The following is an 18,225-nucleotide window of genomic DNA, read 5'->3' on the forward strand; positions in this document are numbered from 1 at the left end:
CAAGATGAATGTTCTGGAGATCTGCTGTATCACATCACGCTTGTAGTTTATGGTACTGTATTGTACACTTAAAATTTTGTTAAGACAGTAGATCTCATGTTAAGTGTTCTTACCACAATTTTTTAAAATCCTCGAGAGAAAGGAAGGGAGGGTGGGTGGAGGGGTGGCAGGTAGCAGAGACAGTGTAGCATCAGGCACACACGAGCCTTGGTCACTGAATAATAAGCCACAGTCAGCCACACAGCCTATCGGCTCCCACAGCTCAGTGCCTGGGGTTGCTTCTGAGAATGGAGATTCCACAGAGGGGAGGCATCTGAGCCCAGTGGGCAGGGAGGTGAGGAGAAATCAGGAGACCAGTCTCATTACTATTCACCCCAAGGTGAAGGCAAGGAGGAAAAGTAATCAAAGGAGAAGAGTAATCAAAGTCTGACACCCAATCTGTGTTTCCTGCCCCCAGGGGATGGTCACCTGGTTTGTAGGCCAAACAAGTGCACAATACCACCCCGCCCCGGCCCCAGGCAAGCATCTTCCCACTGCTAATCAGTATCAGCATCACCATCAGATATGCCCTACATGGAGCCCATCCAGGAATACTCTCCATTGGGAAGTTCTGGACCCTGAGGCCAGAGTCCTGAGAACCTATGTTGAGTTCAGCTCTGAACTCTGAGCTCAGGGTTGAATCTTTGGATAAAGACGCTAATGAAGATTTTCTTAGAAGGATAAGCAAACTTGGAGGCTCCAGCTTCACAGCCTGCAACAGACAAGGGGTGACCCCTCTGGTTTTCCATTGACAGGTGGGCACTGGACTGACAGGTCAAATACCTATGTCCACATCACCCCGTGCTGGAGTCCCTGACCCTTCTCTCCAGGGCAGGGGTGAAGGGGACGCAGTACTTACCCGTGCTGTGTTCTGCTTCCTCCACTGACTCCTTGATCCAGTCACGGGTTTGGTTGATGTGAAATAACTTCAGGTCCTCTTCATCTAAGGCAATGTCTCCCCAAAAGACAGCTGGGAAGAAAAAATAGAAATGGATCAATTTAAGCTGGAGACCAAGGAATGAATTCACTAGTGGCCCAGAGGGTATTGGAAACTGAGTAGTAAACTCTAGAAAAGATATTCCATCCAATCAAATTTCTTCCTGAGCCTAAGAGATAGGACTGGTAGAAAAAGAACAACAGATAATATATCTGTGCATCAAAGCCACAGGGCTGGGGACAACCACAATAAAGGTCAAAGGCCTAGGTCTGTAAGGTATTTTGAAAGGTCACCCTGTCTTACTGTCACTGTAGGCAGCTGTGGGCAAAACCACCACACAAAGACAGCTGTTTCTCCCTTCTTCAGAGTTTTCAGGATATTTTTTTAAAAAGCATAATATAATAAATGATACTTATGTTCATAATATTTGCTTCCCTTCCCTGGGAAAAGATTCTATTTCCCTTCCCCACTGATGTCAGGATTGGCCACTTCACCTGTTCTGGCTAATCAAATGCGAGAAGGAGCTTTAAGAGCTAGTGTATGATTCACCATGTCCTCGTTCCCTCTCCCAGAGGAAAAGCAGTGGCTTAGATAGGGGTGACTCTAAAACCCTAAGTTCTGGAGTAAATATGATATGGAGCGGAGGGATGGCTGATTAGGACAGATATGTAACATGAATGAGGAAAATAAAAACCATTATTTTTATAAGTACCTGAGATTTGGGGCTATTTGTTACTGCAGCACAACCTCTTTATCCTGACTAATACAGAAATTGCTATCAGAAGTGGTATGTTTCTTGGTAACAAAAATCCATTGTCTTTGGGCCAGGTAGTGGGTATCAAGGAAACTATTACTGAAAGCTGGAAGAAGGCAATCAATATTATACAGTGATGAAGTATTTGGTAAAACTATTGCCTGCATTAACTTGGAAGGCAGATGATGAACTAAATGAGCTTATGGCTTTAAGTGAAGAGATGGGGAGTCAGAATGTCAATAGCACATCTTGGTTACCATTAGCTGTGTTTGACAAGATACTACAAGAAAGATAAGGGCTTTAAAAAGAACTGGGCATGGAGGCATCATGCTCCCTGATTTCAAACTATATTACAAAGTGGTAATAATTAAAACAGTATGGTATTGGCATAAAAACAGATACATTGATCAATGGAACCCAAATAGAGAGCCCAGAAATAAACCCATGCTTATATGGTCAATTAATTTATGACAGAGAAGCCAAAAATATACAATGGGGAAAGGACAGTCTCTTCAATAAATGATGTTGAGAATATTGGAGCCACATACAAAAGAAAGAAACTGGACCACTATCTTATACCATACACAAAAATTAACTCAAAATGGATTAAAGACTTGGACATAAGACCTGAAATCATAAAACTGCTAGAAGAAAACATAGGCAGTAAGCTCCTTGACATAAGTCTTGACAATGATTTTTTTGAATATGACACAGAAAAGCAAAAGCAACAAAATCAAAAATAAATAGGCGAGGACTTCCCTGGTGGTGCAGTGGTTGAGAGTCCACCTGCCAATGCAGGGGACATGGGTTCGAGCCCTGCTCTGGGAAGATCCCACATGTCATGGAGCAACTAAGCCCATGTGCCACAACTACTGAGCCTGCCCTCTAGAGACCGCAAGCCACAACTATTGAGCCCACATGCCACAACTGCTGAAGCCCATGCGCCTAGAGCCCGTGCTCCGCAACAAGAGAAGCCACCCTGATGAGAAGCCCGCACACCACAACGAAGCGTAGCCCCCGCTCGCCGCAACTAGAGAAAGCCCACGCACAGCAACGAAGATCCAATGCAACCAAAAATAAATAAATAAAATAAAATTTTAAATAAATAAATAAGTGAGACTATATCAAACTAAAAGTCTTCTGCATTGAGAGGAAACCATCAACAAAAATGAAAAGGCAACCTACTGAATGTGAGAAATTATTTGCAAACCATATTCTGATAAAGGGTTAATATCCAAAATATATACAGAACTCATACAACTCAATAGCAAAAAACAAACAATCCAATTAAAAAATGAGCAGAAGACCTGAAGACACATTTTTTCCAAAGACATACAGATGACCAGTAGGTACATGAAAAGAGGCTCCACATCATTAATCATCAGGGAAATGCAAAACCACAGTGAAATATCGTCTCATACCTGTTAGAATGGCTGTTATCAAAACGACTAGAAGAGCAAGTGTTGGCAAAGTTGTGAGGAAAAAGAAATCCTTATGCACTGTTGGTGGGAATGTAAATTGGTGCAGCCACTATGGAAAACAGAATGGCGGTTTCTCAAAAATGAAAAATAGAACTATCATGTGATCCAGCAGTTCCACTTCTGAGTACTTATCTAAAGAAAATGAAAACACTAATTTGAAGCAAAATCTGTACCCCCATGTTCATTGCAGCATTATTTACAATAGCCAAGATATGGAAACAACGTAAAGTGTCCATATTATTCAGCCATAAAAAACCCAAAACCTTGCCATTTGCAACAACATGGATGAATGTTGAGGGCATTATACTAAGTGAAATATGTGTATCTATATCTATATCTATATAGATATTTCATATATATATGAAATAGGTGAAGAGAAATAGGTGGAAGAAATAGGTGAACTCTTTTTGTTTTATTGCTGTTTAAATAAATTGAATTTTTTAAAAAAAGAATTGAGCAATTTATAGTGGGAATGAATGGAGAGAGTCCAGAAATTCAGGGACTTGAGGAGTTGGAAGAGCCAACCTATTCTCATCGCTAAACAGTAAAACAAAAACTGAGTAGGCCTTTAAGTAACAAAGACTGATTAAAACTCAGGCTTATGGTGTAGAGAATTGGGAAACCTCATACACTGCTAGTAGGGATGTAAAATGGTATACTCCCTAGGGAAAGCTACTTGGCATTTTCCTAAAAAGTTAAACTTATCACAAGACCCAGCAATTCCACTCCTAGATATCTTCCCAAAAGAAATGAAAACACAGGTCCACACAAAGACATATACTCAAATGTTAACAGCAGGCTTATTAGTGATTGCCCCAAACTTGAACACAACCTAAACGTCTATCAACTGTTGAATGGATAAACAAATGTGATCTCTCTATACGATGGAAAACCACCTAGCAATGAAAAAGAGCAAACTATTGACACATGCTACAACATGTATGAATCTCAAAAACATCATGCTAAGTGAAAGAAGCAAGATGCAGAAGACTACATATTATATGATTCCATTTATATGAAACGTCTAGAAAGGCAAGTTTATAGAGCTAGAAAGGTTAGTGACTGCCTATGGCTGGGGGTGGGAATGAGACTTGACTATAAGTGACCATGAAGGAACTTTTCCAGGTGGTAGAAGTATTCTAAAACTGGATTGTGGTGATGGTCGCACAACTTCAAATTTGCTTAAATCTTTGAAATGTACACTTATTTTCACCTTGTTGAAATGTGTAACAAAGCTGGCTCAGGCAAAGATGGTTTCCAGCTGCTGGTCCTGAGCCCCTCCCACCTTCCTGAAGACTTCACACAAGTTCACAATACAGTGCCATCTCTTCCTCAAAGAAAAAACGTCTGTGTCAATGATGGTATTCACAGTGGTAGATCATCAGGAACACTCCTCACATTCTGAGAGCAGAAAGAGAAGCAAGAGGGCAGATGGAGAAGGGAGTAGATTAACAGGACCTGGGAAGACTCCACCAAGCCACGGAAGTGCTCAAACTTTTGTGCTCGTGTATTCCCAAATAATTTTTAAAAACCACATATCCTTATGTATATTGTGAGCCTGACATTTATGATTTTTCACCATGAGTTTAAATGTCTTTTTATTTTGTTCATAAGAAGTAAAAAAAATAGTAAACATTTTATAAGATGAGGATTGACTGTAGCTGTAATAAATGTTTCATGATGTGATTTGGTAAAATAGATTTAACCACCTTATTGAATGACAAAGGCTGCATCAGAAGGAAAACAAGAAATTATTCATCTTGGTTTTTATCCACATATCTTGAAACATTAGAAGTCCAGAAAACATTGCAGTTATACTTGAAAGAATCACTGTCATTAACTTACTCTATTTCAGTTGTTCTGAATTCAAAATATTCCACTAAGCACCAAGCCACCCCCTTAACAGAAATTCACACAGACAGGAAAAGACAGGAGAAAGCCAGGTCTAGATGCCTTGACTCATCATCAAAGAAGGCTGCTCTGTGACCAAGCGTTCTCATTTTCCCTTTAGCGCTCAGAGGTTTTTGTACCCCAGCCGATGCACGCAGTGGGATTCAGGATGAGTGACAAGTGAGGCTCTCTTCTGTAAAGTGGGGTAAGGATCACCATGACCAGGGCATCCTCCAGTAGTTTTAATAGAATCTTATAATAGAATCATATAGAATCTTATATGGAAGCACCCCTTGCTAAGTCTCTGGTGTACCTGCACACATCAGTTTGCAAACCAGAGTGTGACAGAGGTCAGGGCAAGGGAGCATAGGGCTGCTCTTCAGCAACTGCTTCCTAAGTCAGAGGGCTGCTGAGAATTCTACTCTTCTTGCACTGTCCCCAGGGCTTGCTCAGCCCACCTTGGTCTCCATCTCCTTTCCAGCACTTCAATGCCCAGCACTCAGGCATCCTCTTGACCTCAAAAGGCAGTAGCCGCAGGCTGATTCCCATGCAAGGAATTCTTCCCGAAGGCACTTCCTGCCTGCAACTTTTGTATTGTTCACCTGTGGAGGCAGGTTGATTAAAAGCATGTGCTTTAGAGCCAGAGAGATCCTGGGTTCAAATCCCATTATTGCCATTTAATAGCTGCGTGACCTTCGGCAAATCACTTGACTTCTCTGAGCCTTCTCCCCAACATCAGGCTTCAAACCAGAGTAACTGGCACCCCAGAACAGAGGTCCAGAATCAGGATGCCTTCTCCAGTCCTACGCTTATCCCGTTCCATAGACATGAGCATGTTGTGCAGAGAGGCTGAGTGACTTGTTCACAATCACTTACCAAGTAATTTGGCAAAGGCGAGACTCAAGTCCAAGACAATTCTCATTATGCTCTGGTCTAACCTAGCAGAGTAGAATCTGTCCACATACAGCTGGGAGCCAGGGGTGAAAACTCCAACACCAAAGGGGCTTTGGATATTCTAAATAATCCTGAGGCAACAGTGGGGAGTCACCACCCCAGACTCCTACCACAACGTGCTCTTCCTAACATAGTTGCTTCAAGGATCTCAAGAGTGATCAGGAGTCAGCTTGGAGGCAGGTGGTGTCACTCTGGGATTCCCCGGAGGTCACAACTCCATGTCAACACAATATCTACTATGGCTCTATGGCTTGTCTTCCAGGAAAAAGGCACAATGAAGAGCAGACTGAGGAAGGAAGGCAGGAAGGAAGCATTTATTGAGCCAAGCACACAGGAAGGGCTCTGTTTGCAGCCTAAGAGATGGCATGGATGCCACCAGAGCCTCCGGCCAGGCTCACATCCCGAGAGACAGGCTCCACCTGCACTGCAGGGACTTTGAGGGCTACATCCATGGAGTTACAGAGAGAGTGCATTTCTGAAACAGCCTCCCCTCTCAGCTAGAGAAAGCCTTTGTCTCCTGTTTTTTTCCAAGATAGTTCTTGCCAGCCTCTCCTGAGTGTCCTGGAGGGTTGTTCCAGAAGGGTCACAGGACATTCTACCCCTCCTGAGCCATCCTGAGTCATGAGGCCACACTCTCGAAAACAGCCATTCTACTCCAACTTCTCCTATGTGATCTCATCACAACCGAAGTTAATTAACTTCTATCTGTGCAGTTCCATGAAGGCAAGGACTGTGTCTGCCTGCCCCATAGGTCCATTCTCAGCACAGTCGGGGTGCAGGAAATATCTGTGGAATGAATGCCTTGCGGAAGCTTCAGAGAACTGTCTTCTGCCCTGAGTCTCTCCACCCTAAGATGGAATCTGAGACCCAGCAGAGCTTCTAGACCCTTCTTTAAAGGTTATTTACACCCGAAATAGAAGGAAGTGCACATTCTCCTGTAGGGATGGTCACTGTGTCTCAGTCCAACAGGCCGAGGCCATGTCAGGAAATGAGGACAGGCCATTAGCTCTTAACCCCATGGGAGATAGTCACCAGGCCACTCTCAAGACTAGAAAAAAGTATTATGCACAAAAATCAGGTTGAATAACTGCCCTGGTTGGGAAGCCACCATAAAACCAGAACCCAAGGTACCACTAGAAGGTCTGTTAATGTAGGCAAAGATTTTTGCCAACTTTTTTGGCTACAGTATCCCTGTAATGCCCAGAACAATGTCTGGCATTGAGAATATGCTCAGGAAATACTTATCGATAAATTAATGAAAGGAAATGAAAATTACTAGAAATTAATTCTATTTATGTGAGTTCAATCCCCAAAGCCACCTGCCTGGGAAGTAACCATGTCTCCTTCTTTTGAGATGACGGGAATGTCTGAAAACATTAAACTGGTGAGTTTTCAATACAGAGTGAGTCTTGTTTCCTGCATCCATCCTGCCACTGTGGCCCCAGTGAGGGAAGAAGGGTGAAAGCTACTTCAGGGAAGGAGCTGGATATGACACAGGGGAGTCCCCATCAGACAGAAGGGGGAGTAGGAGGAAGCCCTCCACGTCAGAGGACAGGAGCGGAACGTGTGGTGGGAGGGAGCCTGGGCACATAAGGCTCTTAGCCAACTCCCCGAGGCATAGCTCAGTGAGGTTCAAGTCTGGGAGAAGCTGCCCATCCACCACACACAGAGGCAATGGGACAGCATGAGTAGAGGGGAGTGTCCAGAGACGTGGGCCCACGGTGCTCCCAAATCTGGCCCCCAGAACCTGGTGTCTGGGGCTCTGGGTGCTCCCACATGCCTAGGGAGGATGCAGAGGTGCCGAGAGGGCCAGTGGACCAGCAGAGCCCTGAGGTCAGGGTGAAAAGCCACAGAGGAGGATTTATAGGCAGAACCAAAGGGTCAAGAGTACAGGCTTCACCAGCAGAGACCACACGTCAGGCTGAAATGCTAGAGCTGAGCAGATACTCCTCAGTATTTTATTTTATTTTAATTAATTTAAATTTAAACTGCCACATGTGGCTAAGTGCTATAAGTATACAATGTAAATAATATAAAATAAAATTTTATATAAAGTACAGCAATATAATATAAATAATATAAAATAAAATAATAAATTCTGTTTACAATAGCAGCAAAGAGCATCAAATATCTGGGAAAAACCTTGACACAAAAAGCAGTGCTATGTTGACATTGTAAAATTCTACTAAAAGGTGTAAGAAGTGACAGGAAAGGAAAGACATACTGTCTTTCTCTGAAATGTTCTTTCCAAATTAATGCATAGGTTTAATACATTTTAATCAAAACCTCAACAATTTTTTTATTATTGATAAAATGATATTAAACTTCATCTGCCTAATTAGGTGATAACAGTCAAGAAAAAGAGTACCAAAGGAAGGCTGGTCTCGTCTGACATCAAAATATGTTATAAAGCTTCAACAACCCTGCAACATGGGATAGTCTGGAAGCAATCCCTAGTCTATATAAGAAAGTTCATTTATGACAAAAGAGGTCTCACAAATTTGTGGAAAGAGGGGGACTAATCAATGAATTACGTTGAGACAACGGGTTAGCTCTTTGAGGAAAAATCAAGTTGGCTTTGAACCTCACACTATACACCAAAATAAATCAAAAATTAAAAAATTAAATCGTTATGGCTACCAGGGGGTAAGGAGGGGAGGGATAAACTGGGAGATTGGGATTGACATATACACACTACTATATATAAATAGATAACTAATAAGGACCTACTGTATAGCACAGGAAACTCTACTCAGTACTCTGTAATGGGCTATATAGGAAAAGAATCTTAAAAAGAGTGGATATATGTATATGTATAATTGGTTCACTTTGCTGTATAGTAGAAACTAACACAACATTGTAAATCAGCTATACTCCAATAAAAATTAATTAATTAAAAAAAAACATAGTCTAACTAAAAAAATAAATAAATTAAAATTAAATTGACGTATTGGTTGAACAGTACTTAGGATCTAATGAGCCAAGTCTATACATTCAAAACACAGAGCTACTGAATGGTTACCAAAAGGCAAAACATGTCAGCCCTCCTAAGAGAAGACTCTCGAAGGAAGGACTCCTATCACCCGGGTAACTTTCTTCTTCTACCACCACTGACCCTTGGCTACTCAAAGTGTAATCTCTAGACGGGCAGCATTGAGCTCATCTTGAAGCCTGATAGAAACACCCACTCCCAGAGCCCACCCCAGAGCTGCTGAATCGGAAGCTGCATGTTAACAAGATCCCCAGGCAGGACGTGTGCACAGAGAAAGTCTGAGAAGCACTGACTCAAGGCTTTGCCTCCAGCAACCACGCCCCCATGGTCCCAGGCTCCTCTGCACCTCTCTATGCCTGTCATGGCTGCCACAAAGAGGTCAAGCAGGGTAATTCTTCACAGAAATGTAGACCTTGAATGGATAGGCCATAGGAAAGATCTAAAAGGCACACCAATGGAAATATCTGCTCCAGTCTTGGCTGACCCCACTGGACCTCCAACCTGCAATTCAGGGAGCTGTCACCTGGTGGCAGTGTTTTGTTATGAAGCTCTGCATAGTGACTATTTCAGGAATAGATTATGAGCTACAATAGGAAAATTGCTTTTTGGAAATCAAAAACAGAAACCTTTAAAGTAGTCAAATAAAATTTTAAAGCTATTATATAATAAATTTAAAAATATAAAAAGAGACATTTTAAAGAAATACTTTCGAACGATATATAATCAAAGATGTGCAGATATTTAACAATTGCCTGGGTGAGGAGAGAGCCTTAATTTGTAGCATTTACTCATTTCTCTGGTGTAAATACTCCCACCGAGGCTGACTTCAAGATCACAAAACATGGAGATGGAGAACATGTGTACACTCGGCTCTCACAAGCAGGTAACAGCCAGCTCTAGCACACTACTGTAATAACAATAAATATCTGTAAAGTCTCTCAGTTTCTAAAGTTATGTCGTGTTCCCCATCTGGTTCCATAAGCCTGATTCTCGAGGCTGCAAAAGATGACCTAATCCTTGCAGGGAAAGGTCCATCACTGCAACTCCCATCTCGGGGTCTCCACAGCACAGCATCTTGCCCAAAGCAAAGAGCCGAAGCAAACAGCACCCTGTCCCAGGTATTAGGATAAATGCCTTCTATATCATTAACCCTCCCAAAGGAAGGCTCCTCCGCCCAGAGAGGAGGTAGGAATTGGCCAAGGTTGTGTAGGCAGGATGAGGTTTCATGGGTGTTCTAAGTCAGAAAAGGCCTCCCAGATTCCCAAATCACAGTCCTCCTCCACCAAGCCAACTTTTCCCAAAGTTTCAAATTCTAAGAAGTTAATAAGAAATGCTATTGTAACTGAGCAGGACCCTATGAGGCCTTCCCAGAACAGACCTCCACCCAGACCTTCTGCTGGATGGGCTCACGTGAGGCTGCTCAGTCATGTAACCAAGCAGGACCCTATGAGGCCTTCCCAGAACAGACCCCGCCCATGTCCTCCACCCTCCTTTTCTCTGTAGAAGAACTTTAGTCAAAGAAAAATTTAATCAGAGAAGTGAGAAAATGCAGAAAGAAAGGACAACAGTCAAGTAAGACAAAATAATAATACTTTAGCCATTAAACAAAGTCAGGGACCTTTAGTTCTTCCTCAAGGACTACAGATACTATTCTGAGCCGTGTCCTTTGAGCTGCGTTGCAGATACTGAAACCCCCCACCAGGTGGAAGAAGTTAACTGTATGCTGTCCACAAGCATGCAGACCCCAGACCCGCTGGAAACAGGAGGTTGATGATGCTGACTCCCAATTACCTCACCATCAACCCATCAGAAGAACGCCCACGAGCTGATCACGCCCTGCTCCTTGAACATTATAAGATTCCTCACTACCCCCTCCAGGGTGGGACACACAATCTTGAGTGCATGAGCCCCCTGTGGCCCCCTTTGCCTGGCAAAGCAATAAAGCTTTTTTTAAAAATTTATTTTTATTGAAGTATAGTTGAATTACAATGTTGCGTTAATTACTGCTGTACAGCAAAGTGACTCAGTATGCTATACATACATTCTTTTTCATATTCTTTTCCATTATGGTTTATGACAGGATATTGAATATAGTTCCCTGTGCTATACAGTAGGACCTTGTTGTTTATCCATTCTATATATACCAGTTTGCATCTGCTCATCCCAAACTCCCAATCCAATCCTCTCCCACTCCCCCTTGGCAACCACCAGTCTATTCTCTATGTCCCTGATTCTGTTTCTGTTTCATACATAGGTTCATTTTTGGGGCCACTTGACACAGCCTGTGGAATCTTAGTTCCCTGACCAGGGATCAAACCCGGGCCCCCAGCAGTGAACTGCTTTTCTTTACTGCAGTACTTCTCAGAGCCTTTACAATCCTAACAAACATCACAACTCTCCAAGAGAAAGAGAATGCAGCATTTGCCAATGTGGTTGCCCTGGAATTTCTTTTCACTGAATCTTCCGTCCTAAGGAACACCTTTTAGAGACTGCTGCAATGCTCAGCAATCTTCCTAGGACTAGAAGGGGCCCTACTGATCGTTGGGTCCAACCCACCATGTGATGCCTGAGTGGCCTCTTCTCACACCCCTCCATTGACAGGGAGCTCACGCCCTTCCAACACATCCCCCTTTATCTTGAAACAGCTCTCTCTGTTTCTTCCAAATCTGGTGTTTTAATTCTTCTCTCAGGACCAAGGCACTGAAAAGGAAGGGACTGATACTTCTGGAGCACCAGCCACATGCTAGGCTCTCCACACTCTCCTAACCCTCAAGACAGCAACTCTGTGCAACAAGCATCATTACGCTCTTTTTTCCGATGAGGAAAGTACGCTCAGAGAGATTAGGCAACTTGCTCTAGGCCACCTCTCAATTCTAACTCCCAACTGCCATGCGTCTTTGCCTTGAAGTAACCCCTGCTGCTCAGGCAGGGATGGAAGCGTGGATAGGAAGAGGGACTAACTCAGCCTTGGGGGTGGGATCAGGGAAGGCCTTGCAGAGGGGGTGATACTTGAGTAGGAAGGTGACCTGTGAGCAGAAGTATGGCAAGTGGATAACAAGAAAAAGGGCATGCTGGTCAAAGAGACAGCATGTGCAAAGGCCCTGAGGGGAGAAACAGTGAGGCACTGTCAGGCAGGAGCAGAAGGGACCCGGTGAGGGGCCCTGGCTGAAGTGGGGACCCAGTCACGTGGACTGTCAACGATAGTGAGGCAGGAGGTGAGGCTGCAGGAACCGAGAGGCTGGGCAGGGGCAAAAGGAAGTCTCAGACACAGGGAACAAAATTCCAGGGTTATTAGAGCACCCAAGGTGGAGCCGGGCACAAGGAGTCCCTCACTCGGGTGCAGCACTTCACAGTTTGTATCCCCTCCACGCACACGTTCTTCCCCACCCCACCCCACCCCAACACCCTGCTCAGGGACTGGCAAGGACCTTCAGTTCTGGGACCTTCCGTTTTCGTAAATGAGCCAGTGAGTGAATGAGCGTTCCTCACCAAAGTCCTAGGGGAAGGCAAGGCAAACACCATCAGCCCCATTTCATGGGGGAAAGCCAGGCTCAGGGAAGTTCACGACCAGCCTGTTAACTTACAACTGTGAGAAGGGGGTGCGGCTTGAGGGCAGACCTCTTGGCTCTAAACTTGGAGCCCAGTTCACTGCCTCACAGAGGACCCCGTTTCTAGAACTGGATTCAAGGTGGGGCCTGATCTCATGGTCAGCGGTAAGAGCTCTGTTCCCAGATGAGCTGCTGGCCTGTCCAAGACCAGACAGTCCAGTGGGGGTGACTGGAGGGGACAGAGGACAGGAGGGGTTGGCCAGAGGGTCCTTCACAACCCTCCCCCCAACGCCCCCTGAGATCCAGAGAGTCTCGAGCGGGGATTCTGGGGATATTAAGTGGCCCCTGGCTTGGGGCCTGCAGAGCTGGAAAGTCTGTGAGCCTGGGAGAAGCCCAGCCAGTCAGAGGGAGACCCCTTCAACTCTACTGTCACCTTCTGTTACCAGCCACACCCTCCCCAAGACTGCTTCCTGGCACCCAGAGAACGGGAGGCCCAGGAAGGGCTGCCACAGCTGGAGGATAACTCCCCCCCTCCCCCCCTGCAGCCTTCCAGCCCATCCCAGCCACAGGCCCTGCCCTACCCCAGGGCTCACTCCAAAACCAACAGAGTCCTGGATTTATCCTGCAGGGGTGACCTCCAGCAGGTGCTAACCTGGCCTCATCTCACCTCGCCTCCACCAACCAGGCCGGTCCCTGATTTTCATTTCTACACTACAGCCTGGCCTTGCAGGTTTATTTTTCAATTAGTTTCCCACTTAGGGGCCTAATCATAAATGTTCCACAGTAGAGCTGCAACTTGGGACACGAAGGGCCAGAGTTAAAGCAGTATGGAATCACAGGCATGGCCTACACTGGGAAGAGGGCGCTTGATGCTGCATGTGACACTGGGTGGACCACTTTTCCCTTTGGTGTCATTTTTTTCACCCATACACTGAGAAAGCTGAACCAGCTCAGGGATTCTCAAGGCGGGGATTCTCAAGGCGAGGCCACAGACCACTTTGTTAGAAGTGTCTAAGGAGTGTTGATACACAGATCCCAGGCCCCATCCACATCTACGGCATCAGACTCTCCAGGGACAGGGCCCAGGAACATGCATGTTAAGTTCACATCCCGCCCACCCCCACAGGTGACTCACGGTCACTGAAGTTCGGAGACCAATGGAGGTGATGTCTCGAGGTCCCTCTAGCTCTGATGATTGGTTTATACAATGTCTACTAGAGAAGCGTAAGGCATCCACCCAGGGATTGCCATTTGTCCATCCCAATAACAAGCTGCTCAAGAAGGACCTTGCTAATGTTCCAGAAAATGGTCACCTAGAGAGAAGCTGAGATTACCGGAGGAACTAAATCCGGAGGCTTCGAACCATTGGAATTCCTCTCAGGAAACAGGGAGGGGCCAGAGGCAGGGAGAGTTACAGGGAAATCCTACCCAGAGACACATTTAGTTCACTTCAAGTTCCAGCAGAGGGATTTAACAGGTTTAAAGCAGTTTTCTGTGAATCTTTGTCAAGGGAGTGTATGTACAAACAAACAGGGAGGGGTTTTTTTTAGTGAAAAGTTAATCGGCTTAAAGTGTGCAACTAAATAAGCAAAGCTTACATTAAAGTGACCCACAGAGAAAGGACCCCATGGAAAGAAAGTTCTAGGAAATACAATATGGCCTCTATGTTCTTTTGTAGTTCCATGCTATAAATATTCATGGGGCGGTGTTAATGGGGTCCACAGCTCTATGCAACCACAATAGTTTTTTTGTTTATTCTCAGGACCATGAACTTTGAAACCATGAACCTAAATTTCAGGACTCTGCATTCAGGCGTGTTTGCAGAGCAGGAGGCGAGAGGCGCAGGCTTGAGGAGGACAGAGGAGAGGAAACAGGGTGAGATGTGAATCATGCCTCCTGGATCTTTTGGTTGAGATTAAAGAGGAGAATCTGTTTAGTATGGGAGACCTCCGTCTCCAGGGTCTTCTGCTGCTCCAGCCTGGGGAAATGGCCTTCACAGGCATGGAGGGCTTAGTTACTCAAGCATATGGCAGAGAGGGGTGGGGAGCTGGAAGTAGTTTAATTGGATCAAACAGACTTTTTGCAAGTTCTACACTGAAGACTTAAAAAAAAAACCCAAACTAGTTTGAATCATGGCATTTCTAAGATGGAGAGAGTTTAAACGTCACCTAAGCCATGTCCTTGCTTTAAACGTAAGGAAACTAAGGTCCAGGAAGGTTAATTGACTTGCTCAAAGTATCACATCTAGAAGCCACATCTGCTGACTCGAAACCAGTGATGGCAACTATGAGACAAACATGTACCCCTCTTAGCCCCTCTGTCCCAGAGCAAATATCCTTCATTGATCACAGCCTTCCTGTCCACTGAACCTGGACACAGCCTCCAAATCTATCTCAACACAGTCTACAGAGGGCCAGCACAAATGGATAGAAATGGCAGATGAATTGAGACCTATTTGCCATCTATGCCCTAAACCATGCTGGCAATGTCCATAGCCCATTGGCCATTTGTTCCAGCTAGGAGTTTTCTATTCAAAGCCACTTAAAGTCTGACCTCAGGGGTCTGAGCGTGCACTCCAGAAAAGTAGCAGGACCTGAAAGTCCATAGGACTTTCCATGTTAAAAGTCAATCCTGAAAAGATGCTCAGTATGGCTAATTATTAGAGAAATGCACATTAAAATCACAATGAGGTATTACCCCACACAGGTCAGAATGGCTATCATCAAAAAGTCTACAAATAACAAATGTTTGAGAAGATGTGGAGAAAAGGGAACCCTTGTATACTGCTGGTGGGAATGTAAATTGGTGCAGCCACTATGGAAAACAGTATGGAGGTTCCTTAAAAAACCAAAAATAGAGCTACCATATGACCCAGCAATTCTATTTCTGGTGGAAATGAAAACACTAATTCAAAAAGATACATGCAGCACAATGTTTGTAGCAGCACTATTTACAATAGCTAAGATATGGAAGCAACCCAAGTCCCTATCAACAGATGACTGGATTAAGAAGATATTCACATATATATATATATATATGTATATATATATGTATGTATATAATATTACTCAACCATAAAAAAGAATGAAACACTGTCATTAGCAGCAATGTGGATAGACCTAGAGAATATTATGCTTAGTGAAATAAGTCAGACAGAGAAAGACAAATACTATATGATATCACTTAATATGTGAAATCTAAAAAATAGTACAAACAAATGTATGTACAAAACACAAACAGACTTACAGATGTAGAAAACAAACTTGTGGTTACCAAAGGGGAGAGGAAGGGGGAGGAACAAATTAAGGGTATGGGATTAAAAGATACAAACTACTATATATAAATAGATAGGCAACAAGGATATACTGTATAGAATAGGGAATTATACCCATTATCTTGTAATAACCTATAATGAATATAATCTGCAAAAAAACCTGTGAATCACTTTGCTGAAAATAACACAATATTGTAGATCAACTATACTTCAATTAAATTTTTTTAATTGAAGTATTGAAAAATTAAATTGAAAAATTGAAAAAAATTTCAATTAAAATAAAAATTTTACAGGTCAATCAGTACCTAGGAGAGCACCACACACAGATGGGTACCAAAGAGCAACTGGTCTCTGAAAGCTGATTCCATCTCAAGAGAACACCTAGTCCTGCCTTCTACCTTGGCGGGCATCATCCTACTTTACAGAGGAGCCAAGAGGCCACCTTGCTCGAGGCAGACATCACCTCCTGTCTCGCCTCTTCATCTACAGTACAATAAGGTTGCACCAATGCATTTCAGAGCCATGCGACAGCTTGGCTTTCCAAGCAGGACTCACTTGGCTTAAGAAATACCTGCTCAGCTAATTCCCCAGAAAAAAAGATTCTCTACCAGACTAGCATGAGCAGGTAGGTCATATCTGCAAGGCCAGGTAAGTTTTACACCTCCAAATATATTTCATCTCACATGCCCAGCCCACTCAATTGGTGATGTTTTCTCTAAGTGCTGTGCGGTGACTTCTTGGACCCTCAGGAAAAGGAGCTGTGATCAATTAGCCATGTCTGACACTGGCCTGGGGAGGGAGTGGCACTGGAGGTGCCACACATGGGCCATTTAAAAATGTATGTTGTAAAAATACTAAAATAGTTCCATCCATGGGAAAGAATATCTGCAGCAAGGCCTGAGCTATGATTCAAGTTATTCTTTTTATACTTACTTTCCACCCTCTCTGCCCTGCTCTGTGCCCAGGAAGGCGGATCCTGTGGACTGCTTCCTCCACGTCTCACTGCTCTCTGGCTTCTGCTTGCATTCAACCAGGAGGAGATCCTGGCAGATCAGAGGGAAGAGGGCAGAGAGCTGCAGGCATTTCTTCCCTGCTTTCTCCCTGCTTTGGTGCTGTATCCAAACTACTATATATAAAATATATCAGATAGGCAACAAGGATATACTATATAGCATAGGGAATTATACCCATTGTCTTATATACGGTCTTATGTACTGTCTTACCTATACTGGAATATAACCTGCAAAAAAACCCTGAATCATTATGTAGTACACCTGAAACTAACACAATACTGAAAATCAACTATACTTCAAGTGACTCAGCCCCCTCCCCTCCTGCACAGCTCCAGCTCCTGTAACACGGCTCCCTTCCCGTTTCTTCAGCCACAGGGGAGACTTGTTAGTCTCTGGGTGCCTCACACCCTTCTTTGCATCCTAACCCTGTCTCTGTAAGTAGTCCCTTCATGAAGGTCTCTTCATTTGAAACATCTGGGGTAAAGTCTGGTTCCTGCTGGCACCTGGCTTGTACTGCTGTTCTAAGAAAATCCTCCCATTATTTCCACAGCTAAATGGGTAGATGGCATTCTGACTGGTAAACTGAATGGCTACTTTGGCCTAAGATAACACTTTTCACTGCTTAATTCCAGCAGCATATGACTTACTGCTGTCTCACACCTCCTATGTTCCCATAGCCTAAGCTCACATGGCTTCCACTCAGTAACGGAGAAAAGGGAGCAGTTTAGGTTCTAAAAGCCAGAAGCTTCCTAGGCTCTAATTTTGCATCTTATGTGCCTGATTCCAAGGACAGGTATATCTCATAAGCTCTAATACCTCCACTGTGGAATGATCTCTTGTGGAGCATTAAGTTACCAGTGCAATTAAGCAGGACTCATTCTGAAGACAAAGGCCCATGGAGACCCTAAGTAGTGCAGAGAGTGGAAAGATACACTAGGTGGAGAGTAAAGGAGACCCGGGGTCCACCTCCAGGCATGCCGGGAGCTATCCATGTGAACTTGGACACATTACTGCCCTTTCAGGCCCTCAGGGTTCTCATAGGAAACATGAAAAACAGTACAAATAATTCCAAGGGTAACTTCCAGCTCTAACATTCTAAAAGATTTTACTCTAAAATCTTACCTTGTGTATCTAGTTAACATTCAATAATGGTCATGAGCCTATCATCACTTTGACTAAATTTTCTTCATAAAGTTCCAGCAAGTAGTCTACTGTGGCAGACTTATTGGCCACCAATACCTTTCCTCCCTTCTTCCCTAACAACAGAAACTATGATGTTCAGTTCCAGACCTTCCAGAAGAAATATTTCCCAGAATCCCATGTAGCTATCTGAGGTCATGTGA

General features: G+C 44.0%; 1 protein-coding gene across 1 annotated transcript in view; it reads right to left on the reverse strand.

Moving 5' to 3' along the window:
• TLL2 (tolloid like 2) overlaps nucleotides 1-18,225 on the reverse strand; it is a gene marked incomplete at both ends in the record, with an annotated part of 128,604 nt that overhangs the window by 97,147 nt on the left and 13,232 nt on the right. The window contains one exon of the mRNA XM_082673563.1: nucleotides 899-1,009. Coding sequence (XP_082529689.1) covers nucleotides 899-1,009 — 111 coding nt within the window. The remainder of the gene's footprint in view (nucleotides 1-898; nucleotides 1,010-18,225) is intronic.

Source organism: Grampus griseus, assembly GCF_964374135.1.
Source record: "Grampus griseus genome assembly, chromosome: 16".
Lineage (NCBI taxonomy): Eukaryota > Metazoa > Chordata > Mammalia > Artiodactyla > Delphinidae > Grampus > Grampus griseus.